The sequence below is a fragment of the Oncorhynchus clarkii genome, chromosome 16 (genome assembly GCF_045791955.1).
Source record: "Oncorhynchus clarkii lewisi isolate Uvic-CL-2024 chromosome 16, UVic_Ocla_1.0, whole genome shotgun sequence".
Lineage (NCBI taxonomy): Eukaryota > Metazoa > Chordata > Actinopteri > Salmoniformes > Salmonidae > Oncorhynchus > Oncorhynchus clarkii.
The window spans coordinates 50,768,341-50,787,540 of NC_092162.1; the positions used below are offsets into that span (position 1 = coordinate 50,768,341).

General features: G+C 40.5%; 1 protein-coding gene across 5 annotated transcripts in view; it reads right to left on the minus strand.

The window, feature by feature from the left end:
• Positions 1 to 19,200, minus strand: part of LOC139368660 (spen family transcriptional repressor) — a 49,361-nt gene that overhangs the window by 22,123 nt on the left and 8,038 nt on the right. For 4 of the 5 annotated variants that reach the window (XM_071107827.1, XM_071107825.1, XM_071107826.1 and 1 more), the window contains exons 2-3: positions 17,890 to 18,210; positions 10,842 to 11,435 (exon numbers count right to left, since the gene is read on the minus strand). In XM_071107827.1, coding sequence (XP_070963928.1) covers positions 10,842 to 11,435; positions 17,890 to 18,210 — 915 coding nt within the window. Of the gene's footprint in view, positions 1 to 10,841; positions 11,436 to 16,141; positions 16,497 to 17,889; positions 18,211 to 19,200 lie in introns of those variants that run through there. The other variant, XM_071107828.1, reaches the window with a different exon arrangement.

Here is a 19,200-nt window from a genome sequence, read left to right on the forward strand (position 1 = left end):
TCTCCAACAACCAATTATCATTCTAAAGACTAAGATTCCTAGTTTATGGCACAGTGTCTTATTTGAAATAAATTGTACATTTTTTACTGAAATTAGTCCAATTAAATTTTCAGGTAACTTTATAAAATGTTGAATAAAACAAAATATGTTGCTGTAGTTTGTCCATAAATCATACAAGTTATATTTATTACTTAAAACAGTGTCTGTGGATGTTTCTCATTACCGTAACACTTTTCAAGTTGCTATAAAAATGCCAATTTTTAAAAAAAATAAAGTTTAATTCACCCATGATGCATCATCTAGAGGAGTAGTCCTTAGATGAGCACAAGTTATTTTAATTTATATGCCTTCAGAATGAGGATCTTCTTCTCAAACATCCCTTTAAGACACTTGACCTTTCACCGAAATGACAAAAAAGCTCCAATTGTGAAAAACTTAGAAAACCATTACCTTACCAACATGGAGGCATGAATGGGCTTTAGTGATGGTCAATTGTTTGCTAACTCAATGTCTGTCTCCTATTACTTGCAGATTGAGCTTTCATTACCGAAACGCACATCTCATTATTTAATCATTTTTCAGGTCTTTTTCGGTAATGATAATAATTAAATTCTAATGTATAGCCAATGGGTGTTTCTTATTTACTAGGACCACTGTTACAACTATTGATTATATATTTTTGTAAAACATCAAATTTTATTAGTCACATGCGGCGAATCTAACAGGTGTAAATTTGACAGTGAAATGTTTACTTACGACCCCCTAACCAACAATGCAGTTTTAAAAAATACGGATAAGAATAATAAACAAAAGTCATTAAAGAGCAGCAGCTAAATAACAATAGCAAGACTATATACAGGGTGGTACTGGAACAAAGTCAATGTGTGTGAGCACCGGTTAGTTGAGGTAGTATGTACATGTAGGTACATGAGTTATTGATGTGACTATGCATAGATGATAACAGAGAGAAGAAGTGGTGTAAAAAAAGAGGGGAAGGGGGGCAATGCAAATAGTCTGGGTAGTCATTTGATTAGGTGTTCAGGAATTTTATGGCTTGGGGTTAGAAGCTGTTTAGAAGCCTCTTGGACCTAGACTTGGCGCTCCGGTACCGCTTGCCGTGCGGTAGCAGAGAGAACAGTCTATGACTGGAGTGGCTGGAGTCTTGGACAATTTTTAGGGCTTTCCTCTGACACCGCCTGATATAGAGGTCCTGGGTGGCAGGAAGCTTGGCCCCAGAATGTTACCTACCCTTAGTACCTGGGGGCGGCCAGTTAGGAAGACCAGGATCCAGTTGCAGAGGGAGGTGTTTAGTCCCAGGGTCCTTAGCTTATTGATGAGCTTTGAGGGCACTATGGTGTTGAACGCTGAGCTGTAGTCAATGAAGAGCACTCTCACATAGGTGTTCCTTTTGTCTAGGTGTGAAAGGGCAGAGTGAAGTGCAATAGAGATTGCATCATCTGTGGATCTGTTGGGCGGTATGCAAATTGGAGTGGGTCTTGGGTTTTTGGGATAATGGCATTGATGTGAGCCATGACCAGCCTTTCAAAGCACTTCATGGCTACAGACGTGAGTACTACAGGTCGTTAGTCATTTAGGTAGGTTACCTTAGTGTTCTTGGGAACAAGCACTATGGCGGTCTGCTTAAAACATGTTGGTATTACAGACTCGGACAGAGAGGGGTTGAAAATGTCAGTGAAGACAATTGCCAGTTGGTCAGCGCATGCTGGCAGTACACGTCCTGGTAATCCATCTGAATGTTGACCTGTTTAAAGGTCTTACATAGGCTGTGGAGAACGTGGTGCTCTCATGCATGTTTCAGTGTTATTTGCCTTGACGCGATTATTGAAGTAGTTTAGCTGGTCTGATAGGCTCGTGTCACTGGGCAGCTCTCTGCTGTGCTTCCCTTTGTACTCTAATGGTTTGGAGGAATACTACTAGGAATGCCACCTCTGGTGAGCGTTTTCTTGTTTGCTTATGGCGGAATACAGCTCATTCAATGCGGTTTTAGTGCCAGCCTCTGACTGTGGTGGTATGTAAAAAAAAAAGGGTGGTATGCCAATTTAGAAATGCATCTAAAATACCTTAGAATCACACATATCCACATCCTAAAGACCTTGGAGAAATTACTATTTTTTTTAACCTTATACTTAAGTCCACTTTTGAAAACACATGCACATAATTACAGTACTTATAATTATGCTAAAGAGTTATTTTACACAATCGCATTAAGATCATTGATTTTACTATTACGTAAAGCATTTGCGATTTACAAATGTACAGTTTTTCCAATGGCAAACAATGCAACACTAATTTCTGAAAACTGCTCATCATTACCATAATGCAGCAATATTTAATAAATATCACGAAAAGTAAAACGTATACTTTATCAGATTTATCAAAAATTCATAAAGAACAAAAGGGACACTATCAAAAATGTGTACATAAAAATAGCATACATACCAGTTGAAGTCGGAAGTTTACATACACCTGATCAAAATTTAAACTTAGTTTCACAGTTCCTGACATTTAATCCTAGTAAAAATTCCCTGTCTTAGGTCAGTTAGGATCACCACTTTATTTTAAGAATGTGAAATGTCAGAATAACAGTAGAGAGAATGATTTCAGCTTTTATTTACTAATTTAATCACATTCCCAGTGGGTCAGAAGTTTGCATACACTCAATTAGTATTTGTTAGATTTGCCTTTAAATTGTTTCACTTGGGTCAAATGTTTTGGGTAGTCTTCCACAAGCTTCCCACAGTAAGTTGGGTGAATGTTGGCCCATTCCTCCTGACAGAGCTGGTGTAACTGAGTCAGGTTTGTAGGCCTCCTAGCTCGCACACGGCTTTTCAGTTCGGACCACACATTTCCTATAGGATTGAGGTCAGGGCTTTGTGATGGCCACTCCAATACCTTGACTTTGTTGTCCTTAAGCCATTTTGTCACAACTTTGGAAGTATGCTTGGGGATCATTGGCCTTTTGGAAGACCCATTTGCGACCAAGCTTTAACTTCCTGACTGATGTCGTGAGATGTTGCTTCAATATATCCATATAACTTTCCTTCCTCATGACGCCATCTATTTTGTGAAGGGCACAAGTCCCTCTTGTAGCAAAGCACCCCTACAACAGGATGCTGCCACCCCCATGCTTCACGGATGGGATGGTGTTCCCTTGGCTTGCAAGCCTCCACCTTTTCCCTCCAAACATAACAATGGTCATTACGGTCAAACAGTTCCATTTTTGTTTCATCATGCCAGAGGACATTTCTCCAAAAAGTACGATCTTTGTCCCCATGTGCAGTTGCAAACCGTAGTCTGGATTTTTTATGGTGGTTTTGGAGCAGTGGCTTCTTCCTTGCTGAGCGGCCTTTCAGGTTATGTCGATATAGGACTTGTTTTACTGTGGATATAGATACTTTTGTACCTGTTTCCTCCAGCATCTTCACAAGGTCCTTTGCTTTTGTTCTGGGATTGATTTGCACTTTTCACACCAAAGTACATTCATCTCTAGGAGGCAGAAAGCGTCTCCTTCCTGAGCAGTATGATGGCTGTGTGGTCCCATGGTGTTTATACTTGTGTACGATTGTTTGTACAGATGAACGTGGTACCTTCAGGCATTTGGAAATTGCTCCCAAGGATGAACCAGACGTGTGGAGGTCTACAATTGTTTTTCTGAGGTCTTGACTGATTTATTTTGATTTTCCCATGAGGTCAAGCAAAGAGGCACTGAGTTTGAAGGTAGGCCTTGAAATACAGCCACAGGTACACCCCCAATTGACTCAAATTATGTAAATTAGCCTATCAGAAGCTTCTAAAGCCATGACATAATTTTCTGGAATTTTTCAAGCTGTTTAAAGGCACAGTCAACTTAGTGCATGTGTAACCAATGTGAAATGGCTAGCTATTTAGCAGGGTGCGCGCTAATAGCGTTTCAATCGGTGACGTCACTCGCTCTGAGAACTTGAAGTGGTTGTTCCCCTTGCTCTGCAAGGGCCGCGGCTTTTGTGGAGCGGTTGGTAACGATGCTTCGTTGGGTGTCAGTTGTTGATGTGTGTAGAGGGTCCCTGGTCGAGCCCAGGCTGGGGCGAGGAGAGGGACGGAAGCTATACTGTTACACATGTAAACTTCTGACCAACTGGAATTGTGATACAGTGAATTATAAGATAAATAATCTGTCTGTAAACAATTGTTGGAAAAATTCCTTGTGCCATGCACAAAGTATATGTCATAACGGACTTCCCGTTAATTAACAAGACATTTGTGGAGTCGTTGAAAAATGAGATTTAATGACTCCAAACTAAGTGTATGTAAACTTCCGACTTCAACTTTACATACACAAGTAATTATGACAAAAAACAAGATTCAGAAGAAGGTTGTGTTGCGGTAATGAGATATATTACAAAATACATTAACTTAAGCCTTTTCATTAGGTGAGCAATGTTAAATTTTACAAATTAGATTTGTTTCCCACTTTGTTGGACTTCAACAACTGTTGTAGTAATGATAGTTTTTGTATTGATAGTTGTGGAAATTGTGGTTAAATGCATAATATCTGAACAATAAACATAACAATAATTATGAAATAGATAACTACAGAAGCTATTATTGATCCAAGAGGAATTATGGTGTAGAATCAATTTTTTTGGTAAAGCATTTTTTGTCACGTGCCAGTTGTGAGAATCACCCAGTACACTCAACAATCATGTTGAACAAACTTCTATATGAAGTTGGAAATAATGAAAGTTACCCTAGCATAAAGGAATATGTAATACCATTACCTGTCTTTGAGTGGCACTGTTCTCACAATTCATACAAATGGAATCAAATCTGTTGAGATTGTTTTTTTCTATTTATTTGTTGAAGCAGAATATTCTGTACATCTGTTCACCGTGTTTGTGAATATATGAGTTATCCATGAGTCCATTCAGCAGATCGTGCCCATATGGATTTGAATCAAATCACCATGACTAACAACCAAGGTTTGAGAGCCGCTGAGAACTACAATAGATCTCAAGTGCATAGATTCCAATTTTAGAAAACAATGACTCACCAGGTAGATGACAAAACGGAAAGACACTGGCTTTTATAGAGCAAATAGAGAGCAGTTTTGAAATTATACTGCTTGTGTTGTTAGATGGAATAATATATTTTACAACAGAAGTAACAAAGGGAGCAAAAAAAGGAAATGTTTTAGAAAATAAATATATGAGCCGCAACCCTCATATGGCATAAAAATGAAACAATTACCTTCGTATTTTCATTGTACAGTTCTACCATTCCACTTCAATCTCTTGTGAGATGGTAATTTAGTTTGCTTTGCTAAATTATGCTCAAATAGTTTTTAATATCACAGTATACTGTCCCACAGTAGTAAACATGACCATATATGTTCACACTTGCAATAGACATTTCATTAGCCGTGCATCCCTTTAGTAGTACACCCCACTATTCTCATGCCCTTCTCAATTTTCCAGCCTTCCCTTTGCTATTTGTTTGCCTCTGCTCCTCCTCCTTCCCTCAGACACTCCCATAAGTGCTGCTTATGGAGCCTGGCCTGTGGGAGTGGGCAGGGAGCCAGCAGTGGCTAGAAATGTCCAGTTCTAACTGGATCTCAGGGTGGGAGGGAGTGGGGGGGGGGGGGGGGGGGGGGCATTACCCATACACAGAGGTGGGCAGTGAGAAAATACACCAGCAGTCTCCAAAAATTCCCTGTAGCATTTCTTCCTGAAACCACCAAGCATGTCAAGCTACACAGTCTGGTGTGTCAGATCGCAATGCTCTCAAATAACCAATGAAACTGCTTAAATTACATAACCTACTTATTCTTGCCGCGCTAAAGAAGTCTCCTTGCATATTTTCACTGTCATACCATATCAATTTCCTTTTTGAAGACGGTTTTTGGAATTTGTCATGACATTTATACCAGATTTCCAAGGAGTTACTTCGGCTCAAGATTAGTGGGGCTTTAAATTCTAGCCCCCTCAAATTCAAAGCTGGACCTCGAAGCCAGTTCCACTGCTTTTTAATTTGTCACCTCTAATCAGGGACTGATTTAGACATGGGACAGCAGGGGGGTGCAATAATTATCAGGTAGAACAGAAAACCAGCAGTACTCCGGACCTCCCAGGGTAAGATTTGAATACCCTTGTTTTAGCATTTCACACCCAAATCTTTAAGGAATTTAGTGGGTCTGAGAAATTCACACCGAATAAGCAAGTGGAAATAGTATTGTACAATTTTTAAAAAACACAAATTAGAACCATTTTCTACTATTGAGTTCATTGCATTACATTCGTCAAAGCCAAGTTGGTGCACACTGAACAGGAGTTCCGATGCGAATAACGCTAACTAGCTTTAATTTCACTCAGACGTTTGTGAGCCAGAGGCGCTTAAACTACTACCAATTTGAGTTGAGTGAATTCAAATCATATGACACAAGCAAGATAAATAAGCTAGCCCTTTTAAGTTCTTGCGGGGGCATGCTTTTCATAACAATTGGTTATCATAAAGCATTTACATAAGGGTGATTCCTCACAACTCTAGAACAAAACACCACCATGATTTTGGGAATTTTCACAATTTTATCTATAGAATGGTCCTTTGGAGGAAGGATTATATCTTAAAGGGATACTTCGGGATTTTGGCAAATTAGGCCCTTTATCTACTTCCCCAGAGTCAAATGAACTTATGGATACCATTTACATGTCTCTGCATCCAGTATGAAGGAAGTTGGAGGTAGTTTCCTTATAGCAGATACTATAGACTTCCAGCCCTAGTGAGCATTTGCCCTAGCGCTAGTGAGCATTTGCCCTAGCGCTAGTGAGCATTTGCCCTAGCGCTAGTGAGCATTTGCCCTAGCGCTAGTGAGCATTTGCCCTAGTGCTAGTTAGCAACTTCCTTCCATCTGCACAATAAACATAAAAATGGTATCCACGAGTTCATCTGACTCTGGGAAAGTAGGGCCTCATAGCCAAAATCCTGAAGTATCCCTTTAACCTCCAAGGGATCGGTGACCCCCCCGCGGGACGGTTGAGCTAACGTAGGCTAATATGTTTAGCATGAAGTTGTAAGTAACAAAAACATTTCCCAAGACATATACATATCTGATATGGGCAGAAAGTTTAAATTCTTGTTAATCTAACTGCACTGTCCAATATACACTAGCTATTACAGTGAAAAGAATGCCATGCTATTGTTTGAGAGTGCACAATTATGAACTCGAAAATGTATTAATAAACCAATTAGGCACATTTGGGGAGTCTTGATACAACATTTTGAACAGATATGCAATGGATCATTGGCGCAGTAGGTAGCCTAGTGGTGAGCGTTGGACTAGTAACGGAAAAGTTGCAAGATCGAATCCCCGAGCTGACAAGGTAAGAATCTGTCGTTCTGCCCCTGAACAAGGCAGTTAACCCACTGTTCCTAGCCAGTAATTGAAAATAAGAATTTGTTCATAATACAAAAATCAGTCTAAAACTTTGCACACACTGCTGCCAAAATCAAAATTTCACCTGGGCTGGAATAATACATTATGGCCTTTCTTACATTTCAAAGAAGTTACAAAGAAATTACATTTAAAATACAAGTTTTTTTCTTTGTATTATCTTTTACTAGATCTAAATGTGTTATATTCAACTACATTAACTTCGTGTTTCCACAAACTTCAACGTGTTTCCTTTCAAATGGTATCAAGAATATGCATATCCTTGCTTCAGGTCCTGAGCTACAGGCAGTTAGATTAGGGTGTCATATTAGGTGAAAATTTAGGGGGGGAAAGGGTTCGATCCTTAACATAATTTTAGAAATAATTAAATGAAGCTGGAATAATTGTACTATTTTGGCCGCACCCAGGCCTCCTTTAAGACTCAATAATGTTTAATCTGTAAGTGCTACAAAGCACAAGTTGGTGTCATATAAAGCTTTACTGCTTGCTCTGTAATAGGAGTAGTATTTTGATTTAAAAAAAATGTTTCACCTTTATTTAACCAGGTAGGCTAGTTGAGAACAAGTTCTCATTTACAACTGCGACCTGGCCAAGAATAAAGCAAAGCAGTTCGACACATACAACAACACAGAGTTACACATGGAATAAACAAAACATACAGTCAATAACACAGTTGAAGAAAATCTATATACAGTGTGTGCAAATGAGGTAAGATAAGGGAGGTAAGGCAATAAATAGGCCATGGTGGCAAAGTAATTACAATATACCAATTAGACACTGGAGTGATTGATGTGCAGAAGATGAATGTGCAAGTAGAGATACTGGGGTGCAAAGGAGCAAGACAAATAAATAAATACAGTATGGGGATGAGGTAGTTGGATGGGCTTTGTACAGGTGCAGTGATCTGTGAGTTGCTCTGACAGCTGGTGCTTAAAGCTAGTGAGGGAGATATGGGTCTCCAGCTTCAGTGATTTTTGCAGTTCGTTCCAGTCATTGGCAGCAGAGATCTGGAAGGAAAGACGGCCGAAGGATGAATTGGCTTTGAGGGTGACTAGTGAGATATACCTGCTGGAGTGCGTGCTACGGGTGGGTGCTGCTATGGTGACCAGTGAGCTGAGATAAGGCAGGTCTTTACCTAGCAGAGACTTGTAGATGACCTGGAGCCAGTGGGTTTGGCGACGAGTATGAAGCGAGGGCCAGGCTTGGGTGAGTTGCTATGGGTGATGCCGGGCAGTTGACCAGGGAAGGGGTAGCCAGGTGGAAAGCATGGCCAGCCGTAGAAAAGCGCTTATTGAAATTCTTAATTATAGTGGATTTATCAGTGGTGACAGTGTTTCCTAGCCTCACTGTACTGGGCAGCTGGAAGGAGGTGCTCTTATTCTCCATGGACTTCAGTGTCCCAGAACTTTTTTTTGAGTTTGCACATTTTAATAGCACATTTCTTAAAAATGAATGAATATTGAAAATAGACCATTTTGATTTTGCTCAAAATTTGGTCATAAAGGAGGCCTTGGTAAGGCCAAAATGGCACAAATATTCCAACTTAACTTAATGTCTCAATTATGCTTTAAGATACAAACGTCAAAAATATGTAAACAATCCTTTCTCTAAATGTCCCTTCTATAGATAATATTATATGAAAATCAAAAAATGTATGGTCTTGTTCTGTTCTAGTTTCATAAGGAATCACCCATAACTAAACTCAGCAAAAAAAAAAAAAAAATGAACATCCCTTTATCAGGACCCTGTCTTTCAAAGATAATTCGTCCAAATAACTTCAGATCTTCATTGTAAAGGGGTTAAACACTGTTTCCCATGCTAGTTCAATGAACCATAAACAAGTAATGAACATGCACCTGTGGAACGGTCGTTATGACACTAACAGCTTACAGACGGTAGACAATTAAGGTCACAGTCATGAAAACGTAGGACACTAAAGAGGCCTTTCTACTGACTCTGAAAAGACCTAAAGAAAGACGCCCAAGGTCCCTGTTCATCTGCGTGAACGTGCCTTAGGCATGCTGCAAGGAGGCATGAAGACTGCAGATGTGGCCAGGGCAATAAATTGCAATGTTTGTACTGTGAGACGCCTAAGACAGCGCCACTGGGAGACAGGATGGACAGCTGATCGTCCTCGCAGTGGCAGACCACGTATAACAACACCTGCACAGGATCGGTACATCCGAGCATCACACCTGCGGGACAGGTACAGGACAGCAACAACAACTGCCCAAGTTACACCAGGAACGCACAATCCCTCCATCAGTGCTCAGACTGTCCGCAATAGGCTGAGAGAGGCTGGACTAAGGGTTTGTAGGCCTGTTGTAAGACAGGTCCTCACCAGACATCACCGGCAACAACGTCACCTATGGGCACAATCCCACCGTTGCTGGACCAGACAACTAGCAAAAAGTGCTCTTCACTGACGAGTCACAGTTTTGTCTCACTAGGGGTGATGGTCGGATTCACGTTTATCGTCGAAGGAATGAGCGTTACACCGAGGCCTGTACTCTGGAGCGGGATCGATTTGGAGGTGGAGGGTCAGTCATGGTCTGGGGCGGTGTGTCACAGCATCATCGTATTGAGCTTGATGTCATTGCAGGCAATCTCAAAGCTGTGCGTTACAGGGAAGACATCCTCCTTCCTCATGTGGTACCCTTCCTGCAGGCTCATCCTGACATGACCCTCCAGCATGACAATGCCACCAGCCATACTGCTCATTCTGTGAGTGATTTCCTGCAAGACAGGGATGTCAGTGTTCTGCCATGGCCAGCGAAGACCCCGGATCTCAATCCCATTGAGCACGTCTGGGACCTGTTGGATCGGAGGGTGAGGTCTAGGGCCATTCCCCCCAGAAATGTCCGGGAACTTGCAGGTGCCTTGGTGGAAGAGTGGGGTAACATCTCACAAGAACTGGAAAATCTGGTGCAGTCCATGAGGTGGAGATGCACTGGAGTACTTAATGCAGCTGGTGGCCACACTAGATACTGACTGTTTCGTTTGATTTTGACCCCCCATTTGTTCCCGGGACACATTATTCAATTTCTGTTAGTCACATGTCTGTGGAACTTGTTCAGTTTAATGTCTCAGTTGTTGAATCTTGTTATGTTCATAGAAATATTTACACATGTTAAGTTTGTTGAAAATAAATGCAGTTGACAGTGAAAGGACATTTGGGTTGCATTTTGAGATTAACATAACTTTGAATGTGGGTGGCTAAGTACTAAATTTGGGTGGCTAACTATGCTTCTTGTTTAAGAAACATTTTAGATTCATTATTTCATTGAGCAAGTTGTACTCTGAGTAAAGCAGAAAGATGGGCACAGACACCATGTGATAACTGCAGGGGACAGAATGCATGAAAGTGAAACTAATGAGCACTCGCTCTACCTACCTGCCACTGGTGCTGCTGCTGGTACTGCTGGCTGAGTCGGAACTGGAGGAACGGCTACGAGAGCCAGAGCCACTGTGGGAGCGGGGAGGCCGGGATGCCTGAGTCGACAACCTTTGTGGAGAGGGGTTACGTGAATGTGTAGAGTGTGGAGATCGGCTGCGACTGTCGTGGTAAGACCGATCTCTACGTCGACCTCCCTCTTCTTGGTACAAATCCCTGTGAACTACGCTGGCCAGTATAAATGGTTCTCTGGCACGAGGCTCATATCGAGGTTCTGGTGTATCAAAGTGGCTAGGGCTTCGGCTATGTGAACGATAGTATCCCACACCAACAGATGAAGATCCTCCACTTCCTCCAGCCACAGCCCCACCACCTGTTCCACTGATGCCAGCACCTACAACACCTCCACCGATCCCTGCAGAGACAGCCCCACCACCTCCACAGGCAGTTCCAGTCACAGAGTTAAGCATTCTCTCCCTGGTATCGCGGTAATAGTCTGTGTCGTAGTGACGCTGCCGGTCAAAGCTGCTGCTAGCACGCTCGTGATGACCATAGGCACTGTGATCATATGCTCGATCACGACTTTCAGCAGTCCTGAGTGACAGGGATAGGGATGGAAGGAGAAAATGGTGAGGAGACAAAGAGATACACATTATGCTTTTTGACACTAAATACAAAACTAGTTGAGCTTCACATGGTGGTAAATAAAAGTATATCAGGTTATCAAATAACTAAGACAGCAGTCAATTTGAGTGTTCAAATGGGGTATCTGTTTGAAACGGTATACAGTAAACATTTCAATTGACATATCATACTTTACATTAGCAATATATTTAGTTTAAAATATTTGTAAAATGTTCTAATGAATTCATATCGCTCATTAATTTCTGCAGAATTTGTCACCTATATTTGTCTAGATACTTTCAGATTATCTAAATGAAAATTTTTAACTGCTACTAACTAGGCATGGCAATTTATATCAAATATTTGGAAATGTATTGAAAACTGGTAAGAACCTAAATTAAAAGGAGTAGATATTTTAGACACCGTATTACATGTACTCGACTGAAAAGCAGAAATAAAGTTGATATATTTTTATGGCCCATAATATAGAGCACACCCTGATCTGGAAAAACAAGAGTCTGGGGCATTCCCAATGGATTTAACGCTAAAACCTAAACGCAAAAAAATGTATACACTACCGTTCAAAAGTTTGGGGTCACTTAGAAACTAAGGAAATTTCATTTTTTGTCCATTAAAATAACAAAATTTATCAGAAATACAGTGTTGACATTGTTAATGTTGTAAATGATTATTGTAGCTGGAAACGGCAGATTTTTTATGGAATATCTACATAGGCGTACAGAGGCCCATTATCAGCAACCATCACTCCGGTGTTCCAATGGCACGTTGCGTTAGCCTTTTAAAATGATCAACTTGGATTAGCTAATTGATCATTAGAAAACCCTTTTGCAATTATGTTAGCACTGCTGAAAACTGTTGTTCTGATTAAAGAAGCCATAAAACAGGCCTTCTTTTGACTTGAGTATCTGGAGCGTCAGCATTTGTGGGTTCGATTTGAGGCATAAAATGGCCAGAAACAAAAGACCTCTTCTGAAACTCGTCAGTCTATTCTTGTTCTGAAATATTAAGGCTATTCCATGCAAAAAATGGCCAAGAAACTGAAGATCACGTACAATGCTGTGTACTACTCCTTTCACAGAACCGCGCAAACTGGCTCTAACCAGAATAGAAAGAGGAGTGAGTGGCCCCGGTGCACAACAGAGCAAGAGGACAAGTACATTAGTGTCAAGTTTGAGAAACAGACGCCGCACAAGTCCTGAACTGGCAGCTTCATTAAATAGTACCCGCAAAACACCAGTCTCAGCGTCAACAACGAAGAGGCGACTCCAGGATGCTGGCCTTCTAGGCAGAGTTGCAGAGAAAAAGCTATAACTCAGACTGGCCAATAAAAATAAAAGATAAAGATGGGCAAAAGAACACAGACAAGGGACAGACAGATCTAAGTTTGAGGTGTTCAGATCAAAGAACATTTGTGAGACGCAGGAAAAAATAAAAAGATGCTGGAGGAGTGCTTGAAACCATCTGTCAAGCATGGTGGAAGCAATGTGATGGTCTGGGGGTGCTTTGGTGGTGTTAAAGTGGGAGATTTGTACAGGGTAAGAGGGATCTTGAAGAAGGCCATCACTCCATTTTGCAATGCCATACCCTGTGGACGTTGCTTAATTGAAGCCAATTTCCTCCTACAACAGAACAATGACCCAAAGCACAACTCCAAACTATGCAATAACTATTTATGGAAGAAGCAGTTAGCTGGTATTCTGTCTATAATGGAGTGGCCAGCACAGTCACCAGATCTCAACCCTACTGAGCTGTTGTGGAAGCAGCTTGACCATATGGTACGTAACTAGTGCCCATCAAGCCAATCCAATTTGCGGGAGGTGCTTCAGGAAGCATGGGGTGAAATCTCTTCAGATTACCTCAACAAATCGACAACTAGAATGCCAAAGGTCTGCAAGACTAATTGCTGCAAATGGAGGATTCTTTGACGAAAGCTCAATAATAATAATAATAATAATAATAATAATAAATAATAATCTACTGAGCTTGCCATTAGGGATGTCGAGAATAAGATTTTGACACTATGATAACTGTGTAATTGCGATTATTTTTTAGGGTTTTCACTGTATTGTGCAAATAAGATCATAATGTTATTGCACAACTAGTTATTTTAGCTTTTAGGGAATTGCGCAGCGGTAGCTGCTAGCTAGAAATATACTGCACTGATCCATATTCAATTACTGGAATCATTACAAAAATGCAGCAGTTTCTAAAGATTAGATAGCAAGTTATCTTGCAGGATCAACTACAAAAATCACCAGACCTCCTAACTGGTAGATTGTCAAGGTGCGAGAGCCTTCATCTGTTGGAATGCCTAAAACAGTAAAAACACAATTCCAATTTTTAAGATTTTATGTACACTGAAATGTAATCATATGCTCTGCTCTGCTGATGAATACTAATGTATGTTCTTACAGCAGGTACACCACCACTTCAATAAAGAGGCAGTTGGGGTCTATCAAAAATGTGTGACTTAACGAGGTGGCGATTTATCAACAAATATTAGAGGGGGAGGAACACATTTAAAAAAAAATGTCATGCCTACTTAAAAATTGAACACAAAACAAGTCGTCTCCACTGAGAATAAAATGTAAGAATCACACTAACATGCTGACCAGACCGCACGCATGTTGATTTTGTCCACCCACACCAGACAACGATCAGGACACGCTGGCTGAACTTTCAAAAATAACTTTGAACCAACTATATTAATTTGGAGACAGGTTGAAAATATTTAGCTAGCTAACTTGCTGTTGCTAGCTAATTTGTCCTGGGATATAAACATTGGTTTGTTATTTGCCCTGAAATGCACAAGGTCCTCTACACCGACAACTAAATCACAAATAAAAGGGTAAACAGAGTTTGTTTCCAGTAATCTCTCCTCCTTCAGAATTCTTCTTCTTTGGACTTTATATGGAGGTTGGCAACCAACTTTAAGGTGCATTACCGCCACCAACTGAACTGGAGTTGGGACCTCTGGGAGCTTGGGAGCTTATCTTTCAATCACCCGTGTGGATATTTGCGCCGAAAAACCAATGCGGGGATGGGAAAAGCAGGACTTGCAGCGCGTCACAAATAGAACTTGCTTCTATTTCAGTGCCTGGCTAAGCAGACACTCGTTGACGCGCGCGAGCAAGTGTCGGTGCAATGATTGAATAACATGTACATTTATTTTGTAACGCCCGCGCACGTGACACGAGCGGTGTGGCCAGCATGTTAGATGATTAGTTACCCATTTCATACGTATGAGATGCAGTTTAGAAGGTGCTGGATCTAACTCGGTAACACTTTATACAGCCTAGTTTAAGATGGTACCTTTAAAAAAAAAAACTGTGGTAACAATGGGATTCGGTCTTTCTAGTACTTTTTGCACTTGAAGGAATAAAACAATTGGTAACTGCCTGGTACTAAATGGTAGATAGTGACACTTAAGTCCATGAATCTCAAAGAAACCAAATTATAATGACTAAAATAACTACCTGGTACATAAGCCATCTGTAAAATAAACCTTTACCATAACTTCCTTTCTGAATACAGTGATGAGTATGATGGAAGTTTAATGATAAGTATCAAAACAACACCTATTGGTAGGGCCTTATAAATTCAGTTTTATTTCTTGCGTAATTCTATTGATTTTTTTTCCCCAAATTCCATTTAGTTTTTTCAGGTTCTCTCTCTAGAAATCACTTTAATAGAATAATAACAAAATTGGATGTCCTAAGTCCACAACAACGCTCAAACGACATCAGGAGACCACTTTAGAGGTCTGGGAAAAATCTAAGAAAAATGTACAATTTTTGGGGGTGTAGATACCCTTTAATTCAAGTCTGCACCAGCAAGAGACTTGTTTGGTTTGGGGAGTTTCTGTAGTGCACGTTATTACGGAGTTTGCTAAAAGCAACAAAAATAAATTGCCACTGGATTGATGCAAATAATCATGTAATTCTACCAGGCAGGCATAGGCTACTTTGTAGTTAACGTTTAATTGAGAAAGCTTTTCCATCTACCAGAAGACGGTTATCATTAGCATTATCCCTAACAGCTACACAAAGTGGTAAACAAACAGAAGGGGGCATTCCCCTTCTTTGCCTCTTCAGAAAGTTTAAGGAAAATACAAATCACTGAAGCATTTTGTTCACGTCTTGTGATAATCTTGGGCAAAGCATGCTAGCAGATTGCCCAATGACTGGAAGTCTATGGGTAACGCCAGTTAGCATTGGCTCGTAAAACTACTTCTAACTTCCGTCATACTGGACACGGAGACATGAAAATGGTATGCACAGTAGCAATTCAAATTAGGTTGAATCTAAATCTTATTTTTGTTAACTAACACAACTATTAAATATGATGTAATCGTTCATGGTTTTAAAAAAACATTTGATCTGTGTCAATTTTTCACTCTCATTTCACTTAATGTGAAAAATGCCTAAGTAACAAGGTACTATTGACTAGGGGATTAGGAGCTGGGAAGTGGGTCGAGTAGGTTCAGGGTGAGCGGGACAGCCGGAAAAAGGTACATAATCTGCAAATAACAACAAGAAGCAATTAAACAGTCTGTTCAACAGCCATTTCTGTTAGTAGGAAAAATGGAGAGAGACAGGGGTTCAAACTAGGGGTTAGAGAGAACAGCTAAAATACACAAGGCAGGATATACCAACCTTTTGAAACAGCGGTAACCCGATCTACAATTCCAAATACAATCTAGGGAGACAGAACTTTGTGAGCAAAAAGGAAAACTGTAGGGTTGGTATAAAAAAATATATATCCCGGGCAGGTTTATGTTCAAAATAGTCATCCTCATCAGTATGGCGGGAATCGTCACTTGCTTTGAGGGACTGGAATATCAACTAATCCAAAAATCTAATCCAATTGTAACAAGATTTTGCTGTGGTGGAAAATAGTCATAGGAAGTCAGACTAAACAATTCTTTCAAAAATGGTTACATAAAACGTAACGGATCCATTTTTAAATGTTCATGGAAAATAGGCAACATAGTCCAGTCAAATCAATGATCTATATACAATTGTCCAGCTTCTGTAAACCGTGCTCTATTGATTCCCCATGAGCAATGAGTCTGGAACATCATGGCACACAACTAGTGGGAAAAAAGTATTTAATCTTTAATAGTCCGCCACATTCTATGTGCAAAATTGAGAAATTGTCCAACTAGATCCATTGAAGCAAAAATGATCTTGTAATAACAGTTTATTTGTCAGTAGTAATCCATGTCTTAAACTCCATGATTCTCCCTCATAGGTACAGTTGCCTAATTATTTGATGTTGACAGGATGTTGTCTTTTCTGATTCTGAGAATAATTGTATCCAAGGATGGACAGATGTAGTTCCACATTCAGATGGGAGGTAATCCACTGACAGAAGGCAGGTATCTCCACTGACATCCAGTACCATGTTCTTCAGCCCCATATTTCCATGTAATTGTATTGCTTTGTATGATTCCAAAATAATCCAATCCTCTACTACGCGATTCTGTTTAATGCTTCCCCCTACATCCATTGGAAAGTCTCACTCGTTCAAGAGCAAAATATAATAAATTATTTGAACCACCAACAAAAATTTGTTTGGATAAAAAAAAAAGTGTATAATTTGCTCACCCTTTGTCGTTTCTCTACAAAGTTGATCAACAGTTGAGGTCTCCCAGCATTTAATTGTTAAACCCTGATATCAAACATAATCCCATCACAAAACCAGAAAACCCATACCTTTATCGAATGATAGAATATCCTTTTGTGATTGGCCAGTTTTAATCCAATAGGGGAATACATATCCGGGTTAGGTTATCCACATGACTCCGGACCACAAGGAAAGCGCTGCACTTGAAAACACCACTGGAAGGGTTGCAGAATGATCGAGAACCCAATTTCTATTAATCCAAAAACTAGTTAATGCGTCTTAAAATGTGTAAATATGTATTCTTGGTCGTTATACGAAAATAGGGTGACCCATTAATCCACCAAGGAGGGCACGGTACTCCAGATCAGGGAGATCCCAGGGAAGGCCGCTGGAACAAACTCTCTCCAGCATCCATTAATCCCAGGAATGTTACGATATCCAATATGCCCCGTACTCTCCGCAAATGGGATATCCACCTCACAGGAATGTTTAAACTCACAAAGATAATCCCCAACAGCCAATACGCTATTTACCACACACATAGAAGTACAATTGTGTGCATAATGTACATACATGCTCATTTACAGTGTAGCTTGGTGTCTACCATATCAATCCATGAGCGATGGCAACGCTCTGAGGACTTTAGAAGGGATGCCTACTGATTTAATCCTGTTTATGAACCTGCTTATAAATTAATAGATGGAAAAATGCTTGGGGGTAAGGAGTTATCAGAAACCAAGTTCCCCCTGCCTTCAGAGAAACTTTGTCCACTTACCCGTCTAGTCTGCGCTCATAGCGTCCCTCTCTGCTGTGGAGAGATGCAGGGGGCCCATACACCGGGCCCCCTGCCGCCCTTATGAACCCTGAAACATCCCGTCCACGAGAGCCTAAGGACAGGCTATCGTCCAGCCCTCTCACGGCACTAGGGATTGTGCCTGGCTCATTGTAATCAGTGCGCAGGTCTCTGTCCCCCATCTTGTTGATTGAATTATGTGCCTTCTGAGCACTTTTAATGTCCACAAAATCCACAAAGGCTGCGACTCCACCTTCTGACCCCCGCTTTGGAAGGACCTTGACACTCTCCACCCGTCCATATCTAGGGAGGAAATGGAGAATGAAAAGAAAACGGTTTATTTATTGATTTAAGTTGTATACCAATTGGAATGTGGAAATGGAAACAAGTCAATAGGTAAAGTAGACCTATGCATTTTATAAAATTGAGTCAAGGTGTGTATGTGCGTGCAGGGGGGTCCACAAAGGGGTGTCCTTACAAAATATTTGTTAGGCCACTATCATTTCCTAACCTCACCAGGCAACAGTAACCAAGCAACTACAAATCTTGGCACATAGCACGATATACAGGTAACTGCCAAAATAAAGGAAACACCAACATAGTGTCTAAATAGGATGTTGGGCCTCATTTGCTTTGAGATCTGGTGACAAGCACACGTAGTTTAAACTTCCTATGCTCTTCGAGGCCCTCTTTCAAAGTCACTGAGCTGTTTTCTTCTAGCCATGGTAGCCAAAGTAATGGGCAACTGGTCATTTTTATTCATGACCTTAAGCATGATGTTATGTTAATTGCTTAAGGGCATTTCCATCCAAAACACTTCTAAAACTCATTCCACGGAGGGCCGAGTGTCTGCGGGTTTCTACTCCTCCCTTGTACTTGTTTGATGAAATAAGGTCACTAATTGGTAAGGAACTTCCCTAACCTGGTTGTCTGTCTTCATTGAAAGGAAAACCCACAGACACTAGGCTCTCCATAGAATGCGTTTGACCCATGAGCACTAACATGTGAAGTTCATAGGAGAATGTCAAACGAAAGCTAAGAGTATGTTTTAAAAATATATATAATTTGTTATATAACAACCAACAGCTTTAATTTCTGGTCAAACAGATGGAAAAGGGGTCTTTGACAACACCTACCAAAAAAAGTCTTACGGTATTAGAAATACATCAAAACACAATAAATGTTGAAGACCCCTGACAACTAATATCAACACTTCTATTTAGTTTGAGAAATTATTTGCCTTCTGTAAGTTTAAGAAACATTGCCTTGTGCACATATCTTTAAGATATTTTC